The sequence below is a fragment of the Oncorhynchus gorbuscha genome, linkage group LG13 (assembly GCF_021184085.1).
Source record: "Oncorhynchus gorbuscha isolate QuinsamMale2020 ecotype Even-year linkage group LG13, OgorEven_v1.0, whole genome shotgun sequence".
In the NCBI taxonomy this organism is placed as follows: Eukaryota; Metazoa; Chordata; class Actinopteri; order Salmoniformes; family Salmonidae; genus Oncorhynchus; species Oncorhynchus gorbuscha.
Genome location: NC_060185.1, coordinates 6,969,825 through 6,996,236, shown reverse-complemented (window position 1 = coordinate 6,996,236; position 26,412 = coordinate 6,969,825). Strand labels below are relative to the sequence as shown.

Below are 26,412 nucleotides of genomic sequence, written 5' to 3'. Positions count from 1 at the left end.
GGAGCCCTAGCCGGGAGATGGGTCTAGCATGCGCTAGTTGGTGCTTGCGCCGGGATGGAAACGTTAGCCAGGAGTAGTTAGCTAGCTGCCATGATCCAGATGAAAACGTTCAGAGTTTGCGGTAGCAATCCGGGGATATGGAGAGAAAAATAGGTCCGGTATGCTCTGGTTTGAAACGCGTTGTATGAACTGGCGAGAGCTTTTCGAGCTAGAAAGAAAGAAAGAAAAATATATAAAAAGATATATACAGTGTGGAGAACAAGTATTTGATACACTGCCGGTTTTGCAGGTTTTCCTGCTTACAAAGCATGTAGAGGTCTGTAATTTTTTATCATAGGTACACTTCATGTGTGAGAGACGGATTCTAAAACAAAAATCCAGAAAATCACATTGTATGATTTTTAAGTCATTAATTTGCATGTTATTGCATGACATAAGTATTTGATCACCTACCAACCAGTAAGAATTCCGGCTCTCACAGACCTGTTAGTTTTTCTTTAAGAAGTCCTCCTGTTCTCCACTCATGACCTGTATTAACTGCACCTGTTTGAACTCGTTACCTGTATAAAAGACAGGTAACCTGTCCACACACTCAATCAAACAGACTCCAACCTCTCCACAATGGCCAAGACCAGAGAGCTGTGTAAGGACATCAGGGATAAAATTGTACATGGTTGGGATGGGCTACAGGACAATAGGCAAGCAGCTTGGTGAGAAGGCAACAACTCTTGGCGCAATTATTAGAAAATGGAAGAAGTTCAAGATGACAGTCAATCATCCTCGGTCTGTGGCTCCATGCAAGATCTCACCTCGTGGGGCATCAATGATCATAAGGAAGGTGAGGGATCAGCCCAGAACTACACGGCAGGACCTGGTCAATGACCTGAAGAGAGCTGGGACCACAGTCTCAAAGAAAACCATTAGTAACACAATACGCCGTCATGAATTAAAATCCTGCAACGCACGCAAGGTCCCCCTGCTCAAGCCAGCGCATGTCCAGGCCCGTCTGAAGTTTGCCAATGACCATCTGGATGATCCAGAGGAGGAATGGGAGAAGGTCATGTGGTCTGATAAGACAAAAATAGAGCTTTTTGGTCTAAACTCCACTCGCCGTGTTTGGAGGAAGAAGAAGGATGAGTACAACCCCAAGAACACCATCCCAACCGTGAAGCATGGAGGTGGAAACATTATTCTTTGGGGATGCTTTTATGCAAAGGGGACAGGACAACTGCACCATATTGAGGGGAGGATGGATGGGGCCATGTATCGCAAGATTTTGGCCAACAATCTTACTTCCCTCAGTAAGAGCATTGAAGATGGGTCGTGGCTGGGTCTTTCTAGCATGAGAACGACCCGAAACACACAGCCAAGGGCAACTAAGGAGTGGCTCCATAAGAAGCATCGCAAGGTCCCGGAGTGGCCCAGCCAGTCTCCAGTACTGAACCCAATAGAAAATCTTTGGAGGGAGCTGAAAGTCCGTATTGCCCAGCGACAGCCCCGAAACCTGAAGGATCTGGAGAAGGTCTGTATGGAGGAGTGGGCCAAAATCCCTGCTGCAGTTTGTGCAAACCTGATCAAGAACTACAGGAAACGTGTGATCTCTTTAATTGCAAACAAAGGTTTCTGTACCAAATATTAAGTTCTGCTTTTCTGATGTATCAAATACTTATGTCATGCAATAAAATGCTAATTAATTACTTAAAAATCATACAATGTGATTTTCTGGATTTTTGTTTTAGATTCCGTCTCTCACAGTTGAAGTGCACCTTTGATAAAAATTACAGACCTCTACATGCTTTGTAAGTAGGAAAACCTGCAAAATCGGCAGTGTATCAAATACTTGACTGCTATGACGAGAGAGAGAGAGAGAGAGGAGAGAGAGAGAGAGAGAGAGAGAGAGAGAGAGAGAGAGAGAGAGAGAGAGAGAGGGGGAGAGAGAGAGAGAGAGAGAGAGAGAGAGAGAGAGAGAGAGAGAGAGAGAGAGAGAGAGAGAGAGAGAGAGAGAGAGAGAGAGAGAGAGAGAGAGAGAGAGAGAGAGAGAGGGAGAGAGAGAGAGAGAGAGAGAGAGAGAGAGAGAGAGAGAGAGAGAGAGAGAGAGAGAGAGAGAGAGAGAGAGAGAGAGAGAGAGAGAGAGAGAGAGTGAGAGGTGCATGTGAGAGCCAGGAGTTGAGTCAAACATAATTAGGACTGGGCTGTGATGACAGAGACGGTCTAAACAGTTGAGCTCTGAGGTGCCTGCTGTTGGCACTGAGAGGATGGTGATTTTCAGGCAAAAGCATGTCATCACATCCTGTAGGACTTCAATCCTCTGTTATAGAGCTGTCGTAAGCCTAACTTAACAGAACGCTCTGTCATAGAGCTGTCGTAAGCCTGACTTAACAGATCGCTCTATCATAGAGCTGTCGTAAGCCTGACTTAACAGATCGCTCTATCATAGAGCTGTCGTAAGCCTGACTTAACAGAACGCTCTGTCATAGAGCTGTCGTAAGCCTGACTTAACAGAACGCTCTGTCATAGAGCTGTCGTAAGCCTGACTTAACAGAACGCTCTGTCATAGAGCTGTCGTAAGCCTGACTTAACAGAACGCTGTCATAGAGCTGTCGTAAGCCTGACTTAACAGATCACTCTGTCATAGAGCTGTCGTAAGCCTGACTTAACAGATCGCTCTGTCATAGAGCTGTCGTAAGCCTGACTTAACAGATCGCTCTGTCATAGAGCTGTCGTAAGCCTGACTTAACAGAACGCTCTATCATAGAGCTGTCGTAAGCCTGACTTAACAGATCGCTCTATCATAGAGCTGTCGTAAGCCTGACTTAACAGATCGCTCTATCATAGAGCTGTCGTAAGCCTGACTTAACAGATCGCTTTATCATAGAGCTGTCGTAAGCCTGACTTAACAGAACGCTCTGTCATAGAGCTGTCGTAAGCCTGACTTAACAGGACTCTCTGTCATAGAGCTGTCGTAAGCCTGACTTAACAGATCGCTCTGTCATAGAGCTGTCGTAAGCCTGACTTAACAGATCGCTCTGTCATAGAGCTGTCGTAAGCCTGACTTAACAGAACGCTCTATCATAGAGCTGTCGTAAGCCTGACTTAACAGATCGCTCTATCATAGAGCTGTCGTAAGCCTGACTTAACAGATCGCTCTATCATAGAGCTGTCGTAAGCCTGACTTAACAGATCGCTCTATCATAGAGCTGTCGTAAGCCTGACTTAACAGATCGATCTATCATAGAGCTGTCGTAAGCCTGACTAAACAGAACACTCTGTCATAGAGCTGTTGTAAGCCTGACTTAACAGAACGCTCTGTTATAGAGAATACTTTAGGCTGTCGTAAGCGTTTTACATAACCAACCTTAAGGTATGCGTTGCTGCAACATGTTTTATTGAACAGACCTTATGAAATGCAACAACGAATTTCAATATATCCCAAAATAATGATATACCGTAGTAAGACGCTGTCAGGGGAGGAGTGGGACGAGCATGTTGAAACGCTGTGCTGCTGTCACCAATACTCCTCCCTCATCTTGTCAATCCTCGGTTTGCGTCCCAAATGACATCCTTTTCCCTGTATAGTGGAGCACTTTTGTAGTGCACTACATAGGGAATAGGGTTTGATTTGGGATGCCGCCCTCCTCTCTTTGCCTTTCTGTCTGGTCTTGTATCTCTCTAACGGTGAGGCTGATTAATTGGGACAAGTGCTGGTTAAAGCCATGTACAGTTGAAGTCGGAAATGTACAGGAGTCATTAAATCTCATTTTTCAACCACTCCACAAACTATAGTTTTGGCAAGTCGGTTAGGACATCTAGTTTGTGCATGACACAAGTCATTTTACCAACAATTGTTGTACAGCCAGATTATTTCACATAATTCATTGTATCACAATTCCAGTGGAGGAAGAGGAGGGCGAAAACATGGTAGGAAGGAGGATATAGAGGAAGAGAGGGAAGAGTAGACAGACAGGAGAAAAGGAAGAGAGGGAAGAGAAGACAGACAGGAGAAAAGGAAGAGAGGGAAGAGTAGACAGACAGGGCAGAGGAAGAGGGAAGAGAAGACAGACAGGAGAAAAGGAAGAGAGGGAAGAGTAGACAGACAGGGCAGAGGAAGAGGGAAGAGAAGACAGACAGGAGAAAAGGAAGAGAGGGAAGAGAAGACAGACAGGAGAAAAGGAAGAGAGGGAAGAGTAGACAGACAGGTGAAAAGGAAGAGAGGGAAGAGTAGACAGACAGGAGAAAAGGAAGAGAGGGAAGAGTAGACAGACAGGAGAAAAGGAAGAGAGGGAAGAGTAGACAGACAGGAGAAAAGGAAGAGAGGGAAGAGAAGACAGACAGGAGAAAAGGAAGAGAGGGAAGAGTAGACAGACAGGAGAAAAGGAAGAGGGAAGAGTAGACAGACAGGTGAAAAGGAAGAGAGGGAAGAGTAGACAGACAGGAGAAAAGGAAGAGAGGGAAGAGTAGACAGACAGGAGAAAAGGAAGAGAGGGAAGAGTAGACAGACAGGGCAGAGGAAGAGGGAAGAGAAGACAGACAGGAGAAGAGGAAGAGAGGGAAGAGAAGACAGACAGGAGAAAAGGAAGAGAGGGAAGAGTAGACAGACAGGTGAAAAGGAAGAGAGGGAAGAGTAGACAGACAGGAGAAAAGGAAGAGAGGGAAGAGTAGACAGACAGGAGAAAAGGAAGAGAGGGAAGAGTAGACAGACAGGAGAAAAGGAAGAGAGGGAAGAGAAGACAGACAGGAGAAAAGGAAGAGAGGGAAGAGTAGACAGACAGGAGAAAAGGAAGAGGGAAGAGTAGACAGACAGGTGAAAAGGAAGAGAGGGAAGAGTAGACAGACAGGAGAAAAGGAAGAGAGGGAAGAGTAGACAGACAGGAGAAAAGGAAGAGAGGGAAGAGTAGACAGACAGGGCAGAGGAAGAGAGGGAAGAGAAGACAGGCAGGAGAAAAGGAAGAGAGGGAAGAGTAGACAGACAGGAGAAAAGGAAGAGAGGGAAGAGTAGACAGACAGGAGAAAAGGAAGAGGGAAGAGTAGACAGACAGGTGAAAAGGAAGAGAGGGAAGAGTAGACAGACAGGAGAAAAGGAAGAGAGGGAAGAGTAGACAGACAGGAGAAAAGGAAGAGAGGGAAGAGTAGACAGACAGGGCAGAGGAAGAGAGGGAAGAGAAGACAGGCAGGAGAAAAGGAAGAGAGGGAAGAGTAGACAGACAGGAGAAAGAGAGGGAAGAAGACAGGCAGGAGAAAAGGAAGAGAGGAAGAGGAAGAGAGGGAAGACAGACAGGAGAAAAGGAAGAGAGGGAAGAGTAGACAGACAGGAGAAAAGGAAGAGAGGGAAGAGTAGACAGACAGGAGAAAAGGAAGAGAGGGAAGAGTAGACAGACAGGAGAAAAGGAAGAGAGGGAAGAGTAGACAGACAGGAGAAAAGGAAGAGAGGGAAGAGTAGACAGACAGGAGAGAAGGAAGAGAGGGAAGAGTAGACAGACAGGAGAAAAGGAAGAGAGGGAAGAGTAGACAGACAGGGTAGAGGAAGAGAGGGAAGAGTAGACAGACAGGGCAGAGGAAGAGAGGGAAGAGTAGACAGACAGGAGAAAAGGAAGAGAGGGAAGAGTAGACAGACAGGGCAGAGGAAGAGAGGGAAGAGTAGACAGACAGAGTAGAGGAAGAGAGAGCAGAGGAAGAGAGGGAAGAGTAGACAGACAGGGCAGAGGAAGAGAGGGAAGAGTAGACAGACAGGAGAAAAGGAAGAGAGGGAGGGTTGTATGAGAGTATGTCCATAGACTGTGTGTTGTTGGGTCTCACTCTGTGGCCGCCCTTCTGCATGCTGACGGCAGCCTTGTAGTTGTCTCTGGCCTGTTCCACATAGTCCTGGGTGTTACACACGTTCTGCTCAATGTTGTTCACCAGCTCCCCCTGTTGGGCAAAGCAGAAAACACACCTGAAGAGGAATGTACAGTTGAAGTCGGAAGTTTAAATACACTTAGATTGGAGTCATTAAAACTAATTTCTCAACCACTCCACAAATGTCTTGTTAACAAACTATAGTTTTGGCAAGTCGGTTAGGACATCTACTTTGTGCATGACACAAGTCATTTTTCCAACAATTGTTTACAGACAGATTATTTCACTTAATTAACTGTGTCTCAATTCCAGTGTGTCAGAAGTTTACATACACTAAATTGACTGTGCCTTTAAACTGCTTGGAAAATTCCAGAAATTGTCATGGCTTTAGACGCTTCTGATAGGCTAATTGACATCATTTGAGTCAATTGGAGGTGTACCTGTGGATGTATTTCAAGGCCTTCCTTCAAACTCAGTGCCTCTTTGCTTGACATCCTGGGAAAATCAAAAGAAATCAGCCAAGACCTCAGAAAAAACATTGTAGACCTCCACAAGGCTGGTTCATTCTTGGGAGCAATTTACAAACGCCTGAAGGTACCACGTTCATCTGTACAAACAATAGTACGCGAATATAAACACCATGGGACCACGCATCCGTCATACTGCTCAGGAAGGAGAAGCGTTCTGTCTCCCAGAGATGAACGTACTTTGGTGCGAAAAGTGCAAATCAATCCCAGAACAATAAGGACCTTGTGAAGATACTGGAGGAAACAGGTACAAAATATCTATATCCACAGTAAAACGAGTCCTATATTGATATAACCTGAAAGGCCGCTCAGCAAGGAAGAAGCCACTGCTCCAAAACCGCCATAAAAAAAGCCAGACTACGGTTTGCAACTGCACATGGGGACAAAGATAATATTTTTGGGGGAGAAATATCCTCTGTTCTGATGAAACAAAAATAGAACCGTTTGGCCATAGTGACCATCATTATGTTGTCACGACTTCCGCCGAAGTCGGCTCCTCTCCTTGTTCGTTCGGCGATCGACGTCACCGGCTTCCTAGCCATCGCCACTTCATTTCTCATACATCCATTTGTTTTGTCTTGTTCCATTACACACCTGGTTTTCATTCCCTAATTGCAGCATGCATTTAGTCCTCTGTTTCCCCTCCATGTCTTTGTGTGTAATTGTTTGTTTGTGATGTGGATTATTGTTGGGCGCTTGACTTTTGTTCCATGTTTTTGGCACGTTATTGTTTTTATGTGCTGTTTTGTAGAATAGCATGTCATGTCACTTAATCCGGCATAGCAAAGACACGACAGGGAGTAGCGCTGGTTACAGCTGCTCCTTTTTCTGGCTGGCTGGCTGGCTGACTGCATGCTGTGTGTCTGGCTGGCTGGCTGACTGCATGCTGTGTGTCTGGCTGGCTGGCTGACTGCATGCTGTGTGTCTGGCTGGCTGACTGCATGTCTGTCTGGCTGGCTGACTGCATGCTGTGTGTCTGTCTGTCTGGCTGCGTGTCTGTCTGGCTGACTGCATGATGTGTGTCTGTCTGGCTGGCTGCATGTCTGTCTGTCTGGCTGGCTGACTGCATGCTGTGTGTCTGTCTGTCTGTCTGTCTGCATGCTGTGTGCCTGTCTGTCTGGCTGCATGCTGTGTGTCTGTCTGGCAGGCACTGGCCAATCGTCTGGGAGAAAAAAAAAAAAAGCTTTTTAGCCTCTTCATTGATGGCAATACCAGTTGATGTAAATCCATTTGACCGATTATGCTTACAAGTCTATGGTTTTTTTTTTTTTTTTTTTTTTTTTTAACCTTTATTTTACCTTTATTTAACCAGGCAAGTCAGTTAAGAACAAATTCTTATTTTCAATGACGGCCTAGGAACAGTGGGTTAACTGCCTGTTCAGGGGCAGAACGACAGATTTTGTACCTTGTCAGCTCAGGGATTTGAACTTGCAACCTTTCAGTTACTAGTCCAATGCTCTAACCACTAGGCTACCCTGCCGCCCCATGGGTTAATTTGCATAATTTAGTCGAATGAAATTGGCACTTGTGTATATTCGTTATGTATCTTATTTATGAGGTGCACAGCGTACAGATACAGAGGCTTGGAGAATCTGTCAGACAGCTCTTTTAGAAGCCCAATCATTGCGCGTACATTTTTTATTTCCATTTGTTTTAGATTGTTTTCTTTTTGTATTTTTTGTGATGTTCTTTTCATTTTTTTCCTTGTTAAAATTTTTTATATATATTTTTTTTTACCCCTTTTTCTCCCCAATTGGTAGTTATAGTCTTGTCCCATCGCTGCAACTCCCGTACGGACTCAGGAGAGGTGAAGGTCGAGAGCTGTGCGTCCTCAGAAACACGACCCAGCCAAGCAGACTTTTGGCCTCCCATCCTATTCTAACCACCTCTCGCCAGCTTTGTATTCATGTTTCCTGATGAAATTGCTGTACATCATGATCTTATTGCCATCTGATGCACATTCAGATGTCATAAATCTAGCATTGCAGAGCTCTCCCTGTCCTCTGCCGGGCCCTGATTGTATTACTGTTGATGATATCTGGAAATGTACATCCTGGCTACTGTTGCTTGTCCCAATTCTGACTTGTGCTCTGATATCTGCTTCACTGATTTCTGCTCTCGTAAAAGCCTGGGTTTTCTGCATGTTAACACTAAAGCTTATTACCTAAAATGGATCAATTGAAAGTGTGAGTTCACAGCTCCAATCCAGATGTGTTTGTCATTACTGAGACGTGGTTAAGGAAGAATGTTCTGAATACTTACTAACTTTTTCGGCAAGACAGATCTTCCAAAGTTCGGGGAGTGGCAATCTTTACCAAGGATCACCTTCAGTGCTCGGTTGTCTCCACCAAGTCTGTCCCCAAACAATTTGATTTGCTGGTTTTATGCATGAACCTTTTAAATAGCTCTTTGCTGACTGTTTCTGGGTGCTATCGTCCTCCATCAGCCCCGGCTTGTACCCTACTTGCCCTAAGCTCTCTCCTGGCCCCTTACACCAAGTCTGAATTGTCCTGCTTGGTGACCTAAACTGGAACATGCTTAAACCACCTACCAAGTCCTAAAGAGATGGTACTCTCTAAATCAAAAGTGTTGGAAAAACTTGTCAATAATCAACTGACTGGCTTTCTTGATGTCTATAGTTTTCTCTCTCATTTGCAATCTGTTTTCCGCTCAGGTTATAGATGTGTCACTGCAACCTTAAAAAAGGTCCTCAATGACATCACCATTGCCCTTGATTCTAAGCAATATTGTGCTGCTATTTTTATTGCCTTGGCCAAAGCTTTTGATACAGTAGACCATTCCATTCTTGTGGTCCTGGCTAAGAATTATTTGTGTCTCTGAGGGATCTTTGGCCTGGTTTGCTAACTACCTCTCTCAAAGAGCGCAGTGTATAAAGTCAGAACATCTGCTGTCTCAGCCACTGCCTGTCACTAAGGGAGTATCCCAAGGCTCAATGCTGGGCCCCACGCTCTTCTCAATTTATATCAACAACATAGCTCAGGCAGTAGGAAGCTCTCTCACCCATTTATATGCAGATGATACAGTCTTATACTCAGCTGGCCCCTCCCCGAATGTTGTGTTAAATGCTCTACAACAAAGCTTTCTTAGTGTCCAACAAACTTTCTCTGCCCTTAACCTTGTGCTGAACAGCTCCAAAATGAAGGTCATGTGGTTTGGTAAGAAGCATGTCCCTCTTTCCACAGGTGTGACTACTACCTCTGAGGGTTTAGAGCTTGAGGTAGTCACCTCATACAAGTACTTGAGAGTATGGCTAGACGGTACACTGTCCTTCTCTCAGCACATATCAAAGCTGCAGGCTAAAGTTAAATCTAGACTTGATTTCCTCTATCGTAATCGCTCATCTTTCACCCCAGCTGCCAAACTAAACCTGATTCAGATGACAATCCTACCGATGCTAGATTACATAGACATAATTTATAGATTGGCATGTAAGGGTGCTCTTGAGCAGCTATATTTACCATTTTACCAATGCTCCTTATAGGACACATCACTGCACTCTATACTCCTCTGTACCCCCCAGTGATGGGCCGTTCGCACTACCCTCTGTAGTGCCTTGCGGTTGGAGGCCGAGCAGTTGCCATACCAGGCAGTGATGCTCTTACCATGCTGTGTTGTCATGTGTTGCTGCCTTGCTATGTTGTTGTCTTGGGTCTGTCTTTATGTAGTTTGGTCTCTGTTGTTGTGATGTGTGTTTTGTCCTATATTTATATTGTATTTATTTAATTATTTTGGAAGATTTTGGAGTAGCAAACCCAGACTCTGGAGTAGTGGAAACGCGTTCACACTTCATCACTCCAGAGAACATGTTTCCTCTTCTCCACCCTCCTCTCCTCTTCCTCTCTTCCTCTATCCCCTTTCTATCTCCTTCCTCTCCTCTTCTCCACCCTCCTCTTCTCCACCCTCCTCTCCTCTTCCTCTCTTCCTCTATCCCCATTCTATCTCCTTCCTCTCCTCTTCTCCACCCTCCTCTCCTCTTCCTCTCTTCCTCTATCCCCTTTCTATCTCCTTCCTCTCCTCTTCTCCACCCTCCTCTTCTCCACCCTCCTCTCCTCTTCCTCTCTTCCTCTATCCCCTTTCTATCTCCTTCCTCTCCTCTTCACCCTACTCTTCTCCACCCTCCTCTCCTCTTCCTCTCTTCTTCTATCCCCTTTCTATCTCCTTCCTCTCCTATTCTCCACCCTCCTCTCCTCTTCCTCTCTTCCTCTATCCCCTTTCTATCTCCTTCCTCTCCTATTCTCCACCCTCCTCTCCTCTTCCTCTCTTCCTCTATCCCCTTTCTATCTCCTTCCTCTCCTGTTCTCCACCCTCCTCTCCTCTTCCTCTCTTCCTCTATCCCCTTTCTATCTCCTTCCTCTCCTATTCTCCACCCTCCTCTCCTCTTCCTCTCTTCCTCTATCCCCTTTCTATCTCCTTCCTCTCCTATTCTCCACCCTCCTCTCCTCTTCCTCTCTTCCTCTATCCCCTCTCTATCTCCTTCCTCTCCTATTCTCCACCCTCCTCTCCTCTTCCTCTCTTCCTCTATCCCCTTTCTATCTCCTTCCTCTCCTGTTCTCCACCCTCCTCTCCTCTTCCTCTCTTCCTCTATCCCCTTTCTATCTCCTTCCTCTCCTATTCTCCACCCTCCTCTCCTCTTCCTCTCTTCCTCTATCCCCTTTCTATCTCCTTCCTCTCCTATTCTCCACCCTCCTCTCCTCTTCCTCTCTTCCTCTATCCCCTTTCTATCTCCTTCCTCTCCTGTTCTCCACCCTCCTCTCCTCTTCCTCTCTTCCTCTATCCCCTCTCTATCTCCTTCCTCTCCTATTCTCCACCCTCCTCTCCTCTTCCTCTCTTCCTCTATCCCCTTTCTATCTCCTTCCTCTCCTGTTCTCCACCCTCCTCTCCTCTTCCTCTCTTCCTCTATCCCCTTTCTATCTCCTTCCTCTCCTGTTCTCCACCCTCCTCTCCTCTTCCTCTCTTCCTCTATCCCCTCTCTATCTCCTTCCTCTCCTATTCTCCACCCTCCTCTCCTCTTCCTCTCTTCCTCTATCCCCTTTCTATCTCCTTCCTCTCCTCCTCTCCTCCACTTTCCTCTTCTCTTCCTCTATCTCCTTCCTCTCCTCTTCTCCACCGTCCTCCTCCACTTTCCTCCCCCTTCCTCTCCTCTCCTCCACTTTCCTCCTCCTTCCTCATTTAGAATCTCTTTCTCCTCCACTTTCCTTGTAATGTATTATCATGTCTCCTCTTCTCCACCCTCCTCTCTCCTCCCCCTCCCTCTCCTCTTCTCCACCCTCCTCTCCTCCACTTTCCTTCCCCTTCCTCTCCTCTCCTCTCCTCCCCCTTCCTCTCCTCTCCTCCACTTTCCTCCACTTTCCTCCATTATTACCCTTCTTTTCCTCTCATTTACTCATTAAGAATATGATGTTTCTCTCATTCATTTAGAATGTCGTTTCTCTCATTCATTGTTTCAGAATGTCTGATTGTAATGTATTATCATGTAATAATATCCACAGAAAAGCTCATGTCACTCATTCTTTTCACGTGTCTCTCTTCTCATGTCCTCTCTTCTCATGAAGACCTCTTCTCATGTCCTCTCTTCTCATGTCCTCTCTTCTCATGTCCTCTCTTCTCACGTCCTCTCTTCTCATGTCCTCTCTTCTCATGTCCTCTCTTCTCATGTCCTCTCTTCTCATGTCCTCTCTTCTCATGTCTTCCCTTCTCGTGTCCTCTCTTCTCGCGTCCTCTCTTCTCGCGTCCTCTCTTCTCGTGTCCTCTCTTCTCATGTCTTCTCTTCTCGTGTCTTCTCTTCTCGTGTCCTCTCTTCTCGTGTCTTCTCTTCTCGTGTCCTCTCTTCTCGTGTCTTCTCTTCTCGTGTCCTCTCTTCTCGTGTCTTCTCTTCTCGTGTCCTCTCTTCTCACGTCCTCTCTTCTCACGTCCTCTCTTCTCACGTCCTCTCTTCTCACGTCCTCTCTTCTCACGTCCTCTCTTCTCACGTCCTCTCTTCTCACGTCCTCTCTTCTCACGTCTTCCCTTCTCACGTCTTCCCTTCTCGTGTCCTCTCTTCTCACGTCTTCCCTTCTCGTGTCCTCTCTTCTCATGTCTTCCCTTCTTGTGTCCTCTCTTCTCATGTCTTCCCTTCTCGTGTCCTCTCTTCTCATGTCTTCCCTTCTCGTGTCCTCTCTTCTCATGTCTTCCCTTCTCGTGTCCTCTCTTCTCGCGTCCTCTCTTCTCACGTCCTCTCTTCTCGCGTCCTCTCTTCTCGTGTCCTCTCTCTTCTCCTGTCATATCTCCTCTCTTCTCGTGTCCTCTCTTCTCGTGTCCTCTCTTCTCATGTCTTCCCTTCTCATGTCCTCTCTTCTCATGTCTTCCCTTCTCATGTCCTCCCTTCTCGTGTCTTCCCTTCTCGTGTCCTCTCTTCTCGTGTCCTCTCTTCTCGTGTCCTCTCTTCTCGTGTCCTCTCTTCTCGTGTCCTCTCTCTTTGTGTCCTCTCTCTTCATGTCCTCTCTCTTCATGTCCTCTCTCTTCGTGTCCTCTCTCTTCTCATGTCCTCTCTCCTCACGTCCTCTCTTCTCATGTCCTTTCTTCTCGTGTCCACACTTCTCACGTCCTCTCTTCTCGTGTCCTCTCTGCTCATGTCCTCTCTTCTCGTGTCCTCTCTGCTCGTGTCCTCTCTGCTCGTGTCCTCTGCTCATGTCCTCTCTTCTCGTGTCCTCTCTTCTCGTGTCCTCTGCTCATGTCCTCTCTTCTCGTGTCCTCTCTCCTCGTGTCCTCTCTCCTCGTGTCCTCTCTCCTCATGTCCTCTCTTCTCACGTCCTCTCTTCTCACGTCCTCTCTTCTCACGTCCTCTAATCTCACGTCCTCTCTTCTCACTTCCTCTAATCTCACGTCCTCTCTTCTCACGTCCTCTCTTCTCACGTCCTCTCTTCTCACGTCCTCTCTTCTCACGTCCTCTCTTCTCACGTCCTCTCTTCTCACGTCCTCTCTTCTCACGTCCTCTCTTCTCGTGTCCTCTCTTCTCACGTCTTCCCTTCTCGTGTCCTCTCTTCTCATGTCTTCCCTTCTCGCGTCCTCTCTTCTCATGCCTTCCCTTCTCGAGTCCTCTCTTCTCACGTCCTCTCTCCTCGTGTCCTCTCTTCTCGCGTCCTCTCTCCTCGTGTCCTCTCTCCTCGTGTCCTCTCTCCTCGTGTCCTCTCTCCTCATGTCCTCTCTCCTCATGTCCTCTCTCCTCATGTCCTCTCTCCTCATGTCCTCTCTCCTCGTGTCCTCCCTCCTCATGTCCTCCCTCCTCGTGTCCTCTCTCTTCGTGTCCTCTCTCTTCGTGTCCTCTCTCCCCTTCGTGTCCTCTCTCTTCGTGTCCTCTCTCCCCGTGTCCTCTCTCTTCGTGTCCTCTCTCCCCGTGTCCTCTCTCTTCGTGTCCTCTCTCCTCATGTCCTCTCTCTTCATGTCCTCTCTCTTCGTGTCCTCTCTCTTATGTCCTCTCTCTCATGTCCTCTCTCCTCATGTCCTCTCTCCTCATGTCCTCTCTCCTCTCCTGTCATTTCTTTTCTCATGTCCTCTCTCCTCTCCTCTCTTCTCCTCCCTTCTTGTGTTCTCTCCGCTTCTCTTCTCCTCTCCTCTCATGTCCTCTATTCTCTCTCTCCTCAGAGACGAAGGGGGACCTGGAAGTTCTGATGACGGACATTAAGAAGTTGGCCAATAAAGTTCGCTCCAAACTAAAGAGTGAGTAACCAAAAAACAACACATTCTACCTGGCCCCTCCCCAATATACAGCAGATTCTACCTGGCCCCTCCCCAATATACAGCAGATTCTACCTGGCCCCTCCCCAATATACAGCAGATTCTACCTGGCCCATCCCCAATATACTGCAGATTATACCTGGCCCATCCCCAATATACTGCAGATTCTACCTGGCCCCTCCCCAAAATAATGCAGATTCTACCTGGCCCCTCCCCAATATAATGCAGATTCTACCTGGCCCCTCCCCAATATAATGCAGATTCTACCTGGCCCCTCCCCAACATAATGCAGATTCTACCTGGCCCCTCCCCATATAATGCAAATTCTACCTGGCCCCTCCCCAATATAATGCAGATTCTACCTGGCCCCACCCAATATACAGCAGATTCTACCTGGCCCCTCTCCCAATATACAGCAGAGTCCACCTGGCCCCGACCCAATAATATGCAGATTCTATCTGGCCCCTCCCCAATATAATGCAGATTCTACCTGGCCCCGACCCAATATACAGCAGATTTTACCTGGCCCCTCCCCAATATACAGCAAAATCTACCTGGGGACTCCCCCAATATACAGCAGAATCTACCTGGCCCCTCCCCCAATATACAGCAGATTCTACCTGGCCCCACCCCAATATAATGTAGAATCTACCTGGCCCCTCCCCAACATACTGCAGATTCTACCTGGCCCCACCCCAATATACAGCAGATTCTACCTGGCCCCTCCCCAATATAATGCAGATTCTACCTGGCCCCTCCCCAATATACAGCAGATTCTACCTGGCCCCTCCCCAATATACAGCAGATTCTACCTGGCCCCTCCCCAATATAAGCAGATTCTACCTGGCCCCTCCCTAATATACAGCAGAGTCCACCTGGCCCCCCAACATACTGCAGACCCAATAATAATATAAGATTCTATCTGGCCCCTCCCCAATATATAGCAGACTCCACCTGGCCCCTCCCCAATATACAGCAGATTTTACCTGGCCCCTCCCCAATATACAGCAGATTCTACCTAGTCCCACCCCAATATACAGCAGATTCTACCTGGCCCCTCCCCAATATACAGCAGATTCTACCTAGTCCCACCCCAATATACAGCAGATTCTACCTGGCCCCTCCCCAATATACAGCAGATTCTACCTGGCCCCTCCTCAATATACTGCAGCATCTACCTGGCCCCTCCCCAATATACAGCAGAATCTACCTGGCCCCTCTTCAATATAATGCAGCTTCTACCTGGCCCCACCCCAATATCATGCAGAATCGACCTGGCCCCTCCCCAATATATAGCAGATTCTACCTGGCCCCTCCCCAATATATAGCAGATTCTACCTGGCCCCTCCCCAATATACTGCAGCATCTACCTGGCCCCTCCCCAATATACAGCAGATTCTACCTGGTCCCACTCTAATATAATGCAGATTCTACCTTGTCCCACCCTAATATAATGCAGAATAGACCTGGCCCCTCCCCAATATATAGCAGATTCTACCTGGCCCCTCCCGATATACAGCAGATTCTACCTGGCCCCTCCCCAATATAATGCAGATTCTACCTGGCTCTACCTGGCACCTCCCCAATATAATGCAGATTCTACCTGGCCCCTCCCCAATATAATGCAGATTCTACCTGGCCCCTCCCCAATATAATGCAGATTCTACCTGGCCCCTCCCCAATATCATGCAGATTCTACCTGGCCCCTCCCCAATATAATGCCTACCTGGCCCCTCCCCAAATCATGCAGATTCTACCTGGACCCTCCCCAAAATCATGCAGATTCTACCTGGCCCCTCCCCAATATAATGCAGATTCTACCTGGACCCTCCCCAATATAATGCAGATTCTACCTGGCCCCTCCCCAATATAATGCAGATTCTACCTGGCCCCTCCCCAATATACAGCAGATTCTACCTGGCCCCACCCCAATATCATGCAGATTCTACCTGGTCCCACCCTAATATAATGCAGAATAGACCTGGCCCCTCCCCAATATATAGCAGATTCTACCTGGCCCCTCCCCGATATACTGAAGATTCTACCTGGCCCCTCCCCAATATACTGCAGATTCTACCTGGCCCCTCCCCAATATACTGAAGATTCTACCTGGCCCCTCCCCAATATACTGCATTTTCTACCTGGCCCCTCCCCGATATACTGAAGATTCTACCTGGCCCCTCCCCAATATACTGAAGATTCTACCTGGCCCCTCCCGACATACTGAAGATTCTACCTGGCCCCTCCCCAATATACTGAAGATTCTACCTGGCCCCACCCCAATATACTGCAGATTCTACCTGTCCCCTCCCCAATATTCAGACATTCAGTTCAGTCTATGGGTATTTGGATATAGATGGACGTTAAATAATGCTACTCTCCACTTGGGATTCATTTCAGTGTGAAGATGAGAGAGACAGAGAGAGAGACAGAGTGAATGAGAGACCGTACTACAGACCACGTATTGACCCTGCACACCCTAATTGACAATCAAACAGAGACAGAGCTTTCGACTCAATTTGGCACGAGGGCCTGCTATTCATATTGATGTAAAGTGGTGTTTGGGGGGGGGGGGGGGGGGGGACAGAGATCGAGAGAATGAATGAATGAACGCATGAGAAATAGAGAGAACTTGGCAGGTAACAGACACCCCGATTTACACAGGTGGATTCTTCTCTCTCGGTTGGGACGATCACTGTCACTCGCTCCAGAGTTTGTGACACACACACACATTTACATAGTGTATGAGCAGCCAGGTTGAGTTTGTGTGATGGGTATTGATCGCACCACCGAGATGTGTGATACGAGCGCAATTATCGGTCCTATCATTGAGCTGTCTGTGTGTGTGTGTGATCAAAGAAACATACAGGAACTCAAATCCTTCTGTTCACCTGATTTAGAATTCCTCACAATCAAATGTCAACCACATTATCTACCAAGAGAATTCTCTTCGATTATAATCACAGCCGTATATATATTCCCCCCCAAGCTGACACATCGATGGCTCTGAACGAACTTTATTTGACTCTTTGCAAACTGGAATCCATTTATCCGGAGGCTGCATTCATTGTAGCTGGGGATTTTAACAAGGCTAATGTGAAAACAAGACTCCCTAAATTTTATCAGCATATCGATTGCGCAACCAGGGCTGGAAAAACCTTGGATCACTGTTACTCTAACTTCCGCAACGCATATAAGGCCCTGCCCTGCCCCCTTTCGGAAAAGCTGACCACGACTCCATTTTGTTGATCCCTGCCTACAGACAGAAACTAAAACAAGAGGCTCCCACGCTGAGGTCTGTCCAACGCTGGTCCGACTAAGCTGATTCCACACTCCAAGACTGCTTCCATCATGTGGACTGGGACATGTTTCGTATTGCGTCAGATGACAACATTGACGAATACGCCGATTCGGTGTGCGAGTTCATTAGAACGTGCGTTGAAGATGTTATTCCCATAGCAACGATTAAAACATTCCCTAACCAGAAACCGTGGATTGATGGCAGCATTCGCGTGAAACTGAAAGCACGAACCACTGCTTTTAATCATGGCAAGGTGACTGGTAACATGACCGAATACAAACAGTGCAGCTATTCCCTCCGCAAGGCTATCAAACAAGCTAAGCGTTAGTACAGAGACGAAGTAGAATCTCAATTCAACGGCTCAGACACAAAAGGTATGTGGCAGGGTCTACAGTCAATCACGGATTACAAGAAGAAAACCAGCCCAGTCACGGACCAGGATGTCTTGCTCCCAGGCAGACTAAATAACTTTTTTGCCCGCTTTGAGGACAATACAGTGCCACTGACACGGCCTGCAATGAAAACATGCGGACTCTCCTTCACTGCAGCCGAGGTGAGTAAGACATTTAAACGTGTTAACCCTCGCAAGGCTGCAGGCCCAGACGGCATCCCAAGCCGCTCCCTCAGAGCATGCGCAGACCAGCTGGCCGGTGTGTTTACGGACATATTCAATCAATCGCTATACCAGTCTGCTGTTTCCACATGCTTCAAGAGGGCCACCATTGTTCCTGTTCCCAAGAAAGCTATGGTAACGGAGCTAAACGACTACCGCCCCATAGCACTCACTTCCGTCATCATGAAGTGCTTTGAGAGACAAGTCAAGGACCATATCACCTCCACCCTACCTGACACCCTAGACCCACTCCAATTTGCTTACCACCCAAATAGGTCCACAGACGATGCAATCTCAACCACACTGCACACTGCCCTAACCCATCTGGACAAGAGGAATACCTATGTGAGAATGCTGTTCATCGACTACAGCTCGGCATTCAACACCATAGTACCCTCCAAGCTCGTCATCAAGCTCGAGACCCTGGGTCTCGACCCCGCCCTGTGCAACTGGGTACTGGACTTCCTGACGGGCCGCCATAATATGACATCCCCCCTGCCTCTATAATATGACATCTGCCTCTATAATATGACATCTGCCTCTATAATATGACATCCCCCCTGCCTCTATAATATAACATCTCCCCCTGCCTCTATAATATAACATATCCCTCTGCCTCTATAGTATAACACCTGCCTCTATAATATAGCATCTCCCCCTGCCTCTATAATATAACATCTCCCCCGGCCTCTATAATATAACATCTGCCTCTGCCTCTATAACACCTGCCTCTATAATTTAGCATCTCCCCCTGCCTCTATAGTATAGCATCTCCCCCTGCCTCTATAATATAGCATCTCCCCCTGCCTCTATAATATAGCATCTCCCCCTGCCTCTATAATATAACATCTCCCCCTGCCTCTATAATATAACACCTGCCTCTATAATATAACATCTCCCCTGCCTCCATAATATGACATCCCCCTGCCTCTATAATATGACATCTGCCTCTATAATATGACATCCCCCGCCTCTATAATATAACATCTCCCCCTGCTTCTATAATATAACACCTGCCTCTATAATATAACATCTCCCCTGCCTCCATAATATGACATCCCCCTGCCTCTATAATATGACATCTGCCTCTATAATATGACATCCCCCTGCCTCTATAATATAACATCTCCCCCTGCCTCTATAATTTAACATCTCCCCCTGCCTCTATAATATAACATCTGCCTCTGCCTCTATAATATAACATCTGCCTCTGCCTCTATAATATAACATCTGCCTCTGCCTCTATAATATAACATCTGCCTCTATAATATAACAGCTGCCTTGCCTCTATAATATAACATATTCCCTGCCTCTATAATATAGCATCTGCCTCTATAATATAATATCTGTCTCTATAATATAACATCTTCCCCTGCCTCTATAATATAGCATCTGCCTCTATAATATAATATCTGTCTCTATAATATAACATCTTCCCCTGCCTCTATAATATAGCATCTGCCTCTATAATATAATATCTGTCTCTATAATATAACATCTCCCCTGCCTCTAATATGACAACCCCCCTGCCTCTATAATATAACATCTCGCCTGCCTCTATAATATAGCATCTCCCCTGCCTCTATAATATAACGTCTCCCGCTGCCTCTATAATATAACATCTGCCTCTGCCTCTGTAATATAACATCTGCCTCTAATATAACATCTGCCCTACCTCTATAATATAACATCTCCTCTGCCTCTATAATATAACAGCTCCCCTGCCTCTATAACATAGCATCTCGCCTGCCTCTATAATATAACATCTGCCTCTATAATATAACATCTCTCCTGCCTCCATAATATAGCATCTCCCCTGCCTCTATAATATAACATCTCCCCTGCCTCTATAATATATCATCTCTCCTGCCTCTATAATATATCATCTCTCCTACCTCTATAATACAACATCTGCCCTGCCTCTATAATATAACATCTTCCCTGCCTCTATAACATAACATATGCCTCTATAATATAACATCTGCCCTGCCTCTATAATATAACATCTGCCCTGCCTCTATAATATAACATCTGCCTCTGCCTATGTAATATAACATCTGCCTCTAATATAACATCTGCCCTGCCTCTATAATATAACATCTGCCTCTATAATATAACATCTGCCCTGCCTCTATAATATAACATCTGCCCTGCCTCTATAATGTAACATCTGCCTCTATAATATAACATCTCCCCTGCCTTTATAATACAACATCTGCCTCTATAATATATAATCTCTCCTGCCTCTATATAGACCTAACACAACTCTTATAACAGTTGTAGGTGTTAGTAAGGCAGTTGAGGACCGTAGTCACCCTGTAGTGTGGACCCTAGGAGGACCGTAGTCACCCTGTAGTGTGGACCCTAGGAGGACCGTAGTCACCCTGTAGTGTGGACCCTAGGAGGACCGTAGTCACCCTGTAGTGTGGACCATAGGAGGACAGTAGTCACCCTGTAGTGTGGACCCTAGGAGGACTGTAGTCACCCTGTAGTGTGGACCCTAGGAGGACCGTTGTCACCCTGTAGTGTGGACCCTAAGAGGACCGTAGTCACCCGTAGTGTTGACCCTAGGAGGACCGTAGTCCCCCCGTAGTGTGGACCCTAGAAGGACCGTAGTCACCCTGCAGTGTGGACCCTAGGAGGACCGTAGTCACCCTGTAGTGTGGACACTAGGAGGACCGTAGTGGTGGTGTTGGATGCAGAGATCACATTACATTAATATGGTGGTGTTGGATGGAGAGATGACATTACAGTAATATGGTGGTGTTGGATGGAGAGATGACATTACAGTAATATGGTGGTGTTGGATGGAGAGATGACATTACAGTAATATGGTGGTGTTGGATGGAGAGATGCCATTACAGTAATATGGTGGTGTTGGATGGAGAGATGACATTACAGTAATATGGTGGTGTTAGATGCAGAGATGACATTACAGTAATATGGTGGTGTTTGATGGAGAGATGACATTACAGTAATATGGTGGTGTTGGATGGAGAGATGACATTACAGTAATATCGTGGTGTTGGATGCAGAGATGACATTACAGTAATATGGTGGTGTTGGATGGAGAGATGACATTACAGTAATATGGTGGTGTTGGATGGAGAGATGACATTACAGTAATATGGTGGTGTTGGATGCAGAGATGACATTACAGTAGTATGGTGGTGTTGGATGGAGAGATGACATTACAGTAGTATGGTTGTGTTGGAAGGAGAGATGACATTACAGTAGTATGGTGGTGTTGGATGGAGAGATGACATTACAGTAGTATGTAATATGGTGGTGTTGGATGGAGAGATGACATTACAGTAATATGGTGGTGTTGGATGGAGAGATGACATCACAGTAATATGGTGGTGTTGGATGGAGAGATGACATTACAGTAATATGGTGGTGTTGGATACAGAGATGACATTACAGTAATATGGTGGTGTTGGATGCAGAGATGACATTACAGTAATATGGTGGTGTTGGATGGAGGGATGACATTACAGTAATATGGTGGTGTTGGATGGAGAGATGACATTACAGTAATATGGTGGTGTTGGATGGAGAGATGACATTACAGTAATATGGTGGTGTTGGATGGAGAGATGACATTACAGTAATATGGTGGTGTTGGATGGAGAGATGACATTACAGTAATATGGTGGTGTTGGATGGAGAGATGACATTACAGTAATATGGTGGTGTTGGATGGAGAGATGACATTACAGTAGTATGTAATATGGTGGTGTTGGATGGAGAGATGACATTACAGTAGTATGTAATATGGTGGTGTTGGATGGAGAGATGACATTACAGTAAAATGGTGGTGTTGGATGTTTACAGTAATATGGTGGTGTTGGATGGAGAGATGACATTACAGTAATATGGTGGTGTTGGATGGAGAGATGACATTACAGTAATATATGGTGGTGTTGGATGGAGAGATGACATTACAGTAATATGGTGGTGTTGGATGGAGAGATGACATTACAGTAATATGGTGGTGTTGGATGGAGAGATGACATTACAGTAATATGGTGGTGTTGGATGGAGAGATGATTACAGTAATATGGTGGTGTTGGATGGAGTGACATTATAATATGGTGGTGTTGGATGGAGAGATGACATTACAGTAATATGGTGGTGTTGGATGGAGAGATGACATGGATGGATGAGATGACATTACAGTAATATGGTGGTGTTGGATGGAGAGATGACATTACATTAATATGGTGGTGTTGGATGTGACATTACAGTAATATGGTATGGAGAGATGACATTACAGTAATATGGTGGTGTTGGATACAGAGATGACATTACAGTAATATGGTGGTGTTGGATGGAGAGATGACATTACAGTAATATGGTGGTGTTGGATGGAGAGATGACATTACAGTAATATGGTGGTGTTGGATGCAGAGATGACATTACAGTAATATGGTGGTGTTGGATGGAGAGATGACATTACAGTAGTATGTAATATGGTGGTGTTGGATGGAGAGATGATATTACAGTAATATGGTGGTGTTGGATACAGAGATGATATTACAGTAATATGGTGGTGTTGGATGGAGAGATGACATTACAGTAATATGGTGGTGTTGGATGGAGAGATGACATTACAGTAATATGGTGGTGTTGGATGGAGAGATGACATTACAGTAATATGGTGGTGTTGGATGCAGAGATGACATTACAGTAATATGGTGGTGTTGGATGGAGAGATGACATTACAGTAGTATGTAATATGGTGGTGTTGGATGGAGAGATGACATTACAGTAATATGGTGGTGTTGGATACAAAGATGACATTACAGTAATATGGTGGTGTTGGATGGAGAGATGACATTACAGTAATATGGTGGTGTTGGATGGAGAGATGACATTACAGTAATATGGTGGTGTTGGATGGAGAGATGACATTACAGTAATATGGTGGTGTTGGATGGAGAGATGACATTACAGTAATATGGTGGTGTTAGATGCAGAGATGACATTACAGTAATATGGTGGTGTTGGATGGAGAGATGACATTACAGTAATATGGTGGTGTTAGATGGAGAGATGACATTACAGTAATATGGTGGTGTTGGGTGCAGAGATGACATTACAGTAATATGGTGGTGTTGGGTGCAGAGATGACATTACAGTAATATGGTGGTGTTAGATGGAGAGATGACATTACAGTAATATGGTGGTGTTGGGTGCAGAGATGACATTACAGTAATATGGTGGTGTTGGATGGAGAGATGACATTTCAGCATTTGGGTCCTGCAGTCCGTGATGCACAGTTTCTAGCAGAACTTTTGGTGTTTCGAACTGAACACAAATGAATAGCGGGCTGGCACGGTTAAGAACGGGCTGGCACGGTTAAGAGCGGGCTGGCACGGTTAAGAACGGGCTGGCACGGTTAAGAACGGGCTGGCACGGTTAAGAGCGGGCTGGCACGGTTAAGAGCGGGCTGGCACGGTTAATAGCGGGCTGGCACGGTTAAGAGCGGGCTGGCACGGTTAAGAGCGGGCTGGCACGGTTAAGAACGGGCTGGCACGGTTAAGAGCGGGCTGGCACGGTTAATAGCGGGCTGGCACGGTTAAGAACGGGCTGGCACGGTTAAGAGCGGGCTGGCACGGTTAAGAGCGGACTGGCACGGTTAATAGCGGGCTGGCACGGTTAAGAGCTTGGTTTGACGTACAGATTGGTTTCATACAACCGCTCTCAACACTGCAGACTTCCCCGTTGGTATTGGGTCGATTTTCAGGCAAGTTTATTTCACTAAAAAGACAGACCTGTGCAGTGCGAAAGTTCTTGTTTGTAACAGTAAATATCATTGGTTTAATATGTCTCGGTTAACGTAATGTGTCTTCGGATTTCATAACTCCCTTTTACCAAGGAATCACAAAGTCTTCTGGTCTGTATCTTCTATCTTCCTGCAGGTATCCAACAGACCATTGAGCAGGAGGAGAGTCAGAACAAGTCTTCAGCTGACCTGAGGATACGCAAGACACAGGTGAGTCAGGAGGAGAGAAAGTGAGAAGAGCAGAGAGTGCAGTGGTAGAGATGTAAGGATGTGTGAGGGAGCGGAAGAGGAGTCAGGAGAGAGGAGACAGGAGAGGGGAGACAGGAGAGAGGAGACAGGAGAGAGGAGTCAGGAGAGAGGAGACAGGAGAGAGGAGACAGGAGAGAGGAGACAGGAGAGAGGAGTCAGGAGAGAGGAGTCAGGAGAGAGGAGAGAGGAGACAGGAGAGAGGAGACAGGAGAGAGGAGACAGGAGAGAGGAGACAGGAGAGAGGAGACAGGAGAGAGGGAGACAGGAGAGAGGAGACAGGAGAGAGGAGTCAGGAGAGAGGAGACAGGAGAGAGGAGACAGGAGAGAGGAGTCAGGAGAGAGGAGACAGGAGAGGAGAGAGTCAGGAGAGAGGAGTCAGGAGAGACAGGAGAGGAGACAGGAGAGAGGAGACAGGAGAGAGGAGTCAGGAGAGAGGAGTCAGGAGAGAGGAGACAGGAGAGAGGAGTCAGGAGAGAGGAGTCAGAGAGGAGAGGAGAGAGAGACAGGAGAGAGGAGACAGGAGAGAGGAGACAGGAGAGAGGAGACAGGAGAGAGGAGACAGGAGAGAGGAGACAGGAGAGAGGAGTCAGGAGAGAGGAGACAGGAGAGAGGAGACAGGAGAGAGGAGACAGGAGAGAGGAGACAGGAGAGAGGAGACAGGAGAGAGGAGACAGGAGAGAGGAGACAGGAGAGAGGAGACAGGAGAGAGGAGACAGGAGAGAGGAGACAGGAGACAGGAGAGAGGAGACAGGAGAGAGGAGACAGGAGAGAGGAGACAGGAGAGAGGAGTCAGGAGAGATGAGTCAGGAGAGAGGAGACAGGAGAGAGGAGACAGGAGAAAGGAGTTAGGAGAGAGGAGTCAGGAGAGCGGAGACAGGTGAGAGGAGACAGGTGAGAGGAGACAGGTGAGAGGAGACAGGTGAGAGGAGACAGGTGAGAGGAGACAATGACCTTAATGAACCTGTCTCCCTGCCTCCCCCTCTCTCTCCCATGGGAAACATATGTTAACATTGCCAAGCAAGTAGATAATAAGATAAAGTGAAATAAACAATAATAAATAAACAGTAAACATTACACTCACAGAAGTTCCAAAATATTAGAGACATTTCAAATGTCATATTTTGTGTATATATACAGTGTTGTAATGAAGTGCAAATAGTGAAAGTCCCGTCCCCCTGTCTCTTCCCTGTCTCTCCCCGTCTCTCCCCGTCTCTCCCCGTCTCTCCCCATCTCTTCCCTCTCTCCCCGTCTCTCCCCGTCTCTCCCCGTCTCTCCCCATCTCTCCCCTGTCTCTCCCCCTCTCCCCATCTCTCCCCTCTCCCCCATCTCTCCCGCCCCCCTGTCTCTCCCTTGTCTCTCCCGCACCCCTGTCTCTCCCTTGTCTCTCCCGCACCCCTGTCTCTCCCCTGTCTCTCCCACCCCCTGTCTCTCCCCGTCTCTCCCGCCCCCTGTTTCTCCCCGTCTCTCCCGCCCCCTGTCTCTCCCCGTCTCTCCCGCCCCCTGTCTCTCCCCTGTCTCTCCCGCCCCCTGTCTCTCCCCGTCTCTCCCGCCCCCTGTCTCTCCCCGTCTCTCCCGCCCCCTGTCTCTCCCCGTCTCTCCCGTCCCCTGTCTCTCCCCGTCTCCCCGTCCCCTGTCTCTCCCGTCTCCCTGTCTCTCCCGTCTCTCCCGTCCCCCTGTCTCTCCCGCCCCCTGTCTCTCCCTGTCTCTCCCCTGTCTCTCCCCGTCTCTCCCATCCCCCTGTCTCTCCCCTGTCTCTCCCCTGTCTCTCCCCGTCTCTCCCCCTGTCTCTCCCGTCCCCTGTCTCTCCCCTGTCTCTCCCCGTCTCTCCCGTCCCCCTGTCTCTCCCCTGTCTCTCCCCTGTCTCTCCCGCCCCCTGTCTCTCCCCCGTCCCCCTCCTGTCTCTCCCATCCCCCTGTCTCTCCCCCCGTCTCTCCCGTCCCCCTGTCTCGCCCCGTGTCTCCCCAACTCTCCCCATCTCTCCCCATCTCTCCCCGTCTCTCCCCGTCTCTCCCCGTCTCTCCCCATCTCTCCCCCATCTCTCCCCCATCTCTCCCCCATCTCTCCCCGTCTCCCCGTCCCCCCATCTCCCCGTCTCTCCCCACCTCTCCCCATCTCTCCCCCTCTCCCCTCTCTCCCCATCTCTCCCCGTCTCTCTCCCCATCTCTCCCCTGTCTCTCCCGTCCCCCATCTCTCCCCTGTCTCTCCCCATCTCTCCCCGTCTCTCCCCGTCTCTCCCTGTCTCTCCCCCTGTCTCTCCCGTCTCCCCATCTCTCCCCTGTCTCCCCTCCCCCCGTCTCCCCATCTCTCCCCATCTCTCCCCTGTCTCTCCCCGTCCCCCCATCTCTCCCCTCTCCCCATCTCTCCC

General features: G+C 47.5%; 1 protein-coding gene across 1 annotated transcript in view; it reads left to right on the top strand.

The window, feature by feature from the left end:
* The window catches only part of LOC123992476 (syntaxin-1A), a 122,815-nt gene that overhangs the window by 56,598 nt on the left and 39,805 nt on the right, over positions 1 to 26,412 (top strand). The window contains exons 2-3 of the mRNA XM_046293639.1: positions 14,001 to 14,075; positions 23,935 to 24,008. Coding sequence (XP_046149595.1) covers positions 14,027 to 14,075; positions 23,935 to 24,008 — 123 coding nt within the window. The 5' untranslated portion in view covers positions 14,001 to 14,026. The remainder of the gene's footprint in view (positions 1 to 14,000; positions 14,076 to 23,934; positions 24,009 to 26,412) is intronic.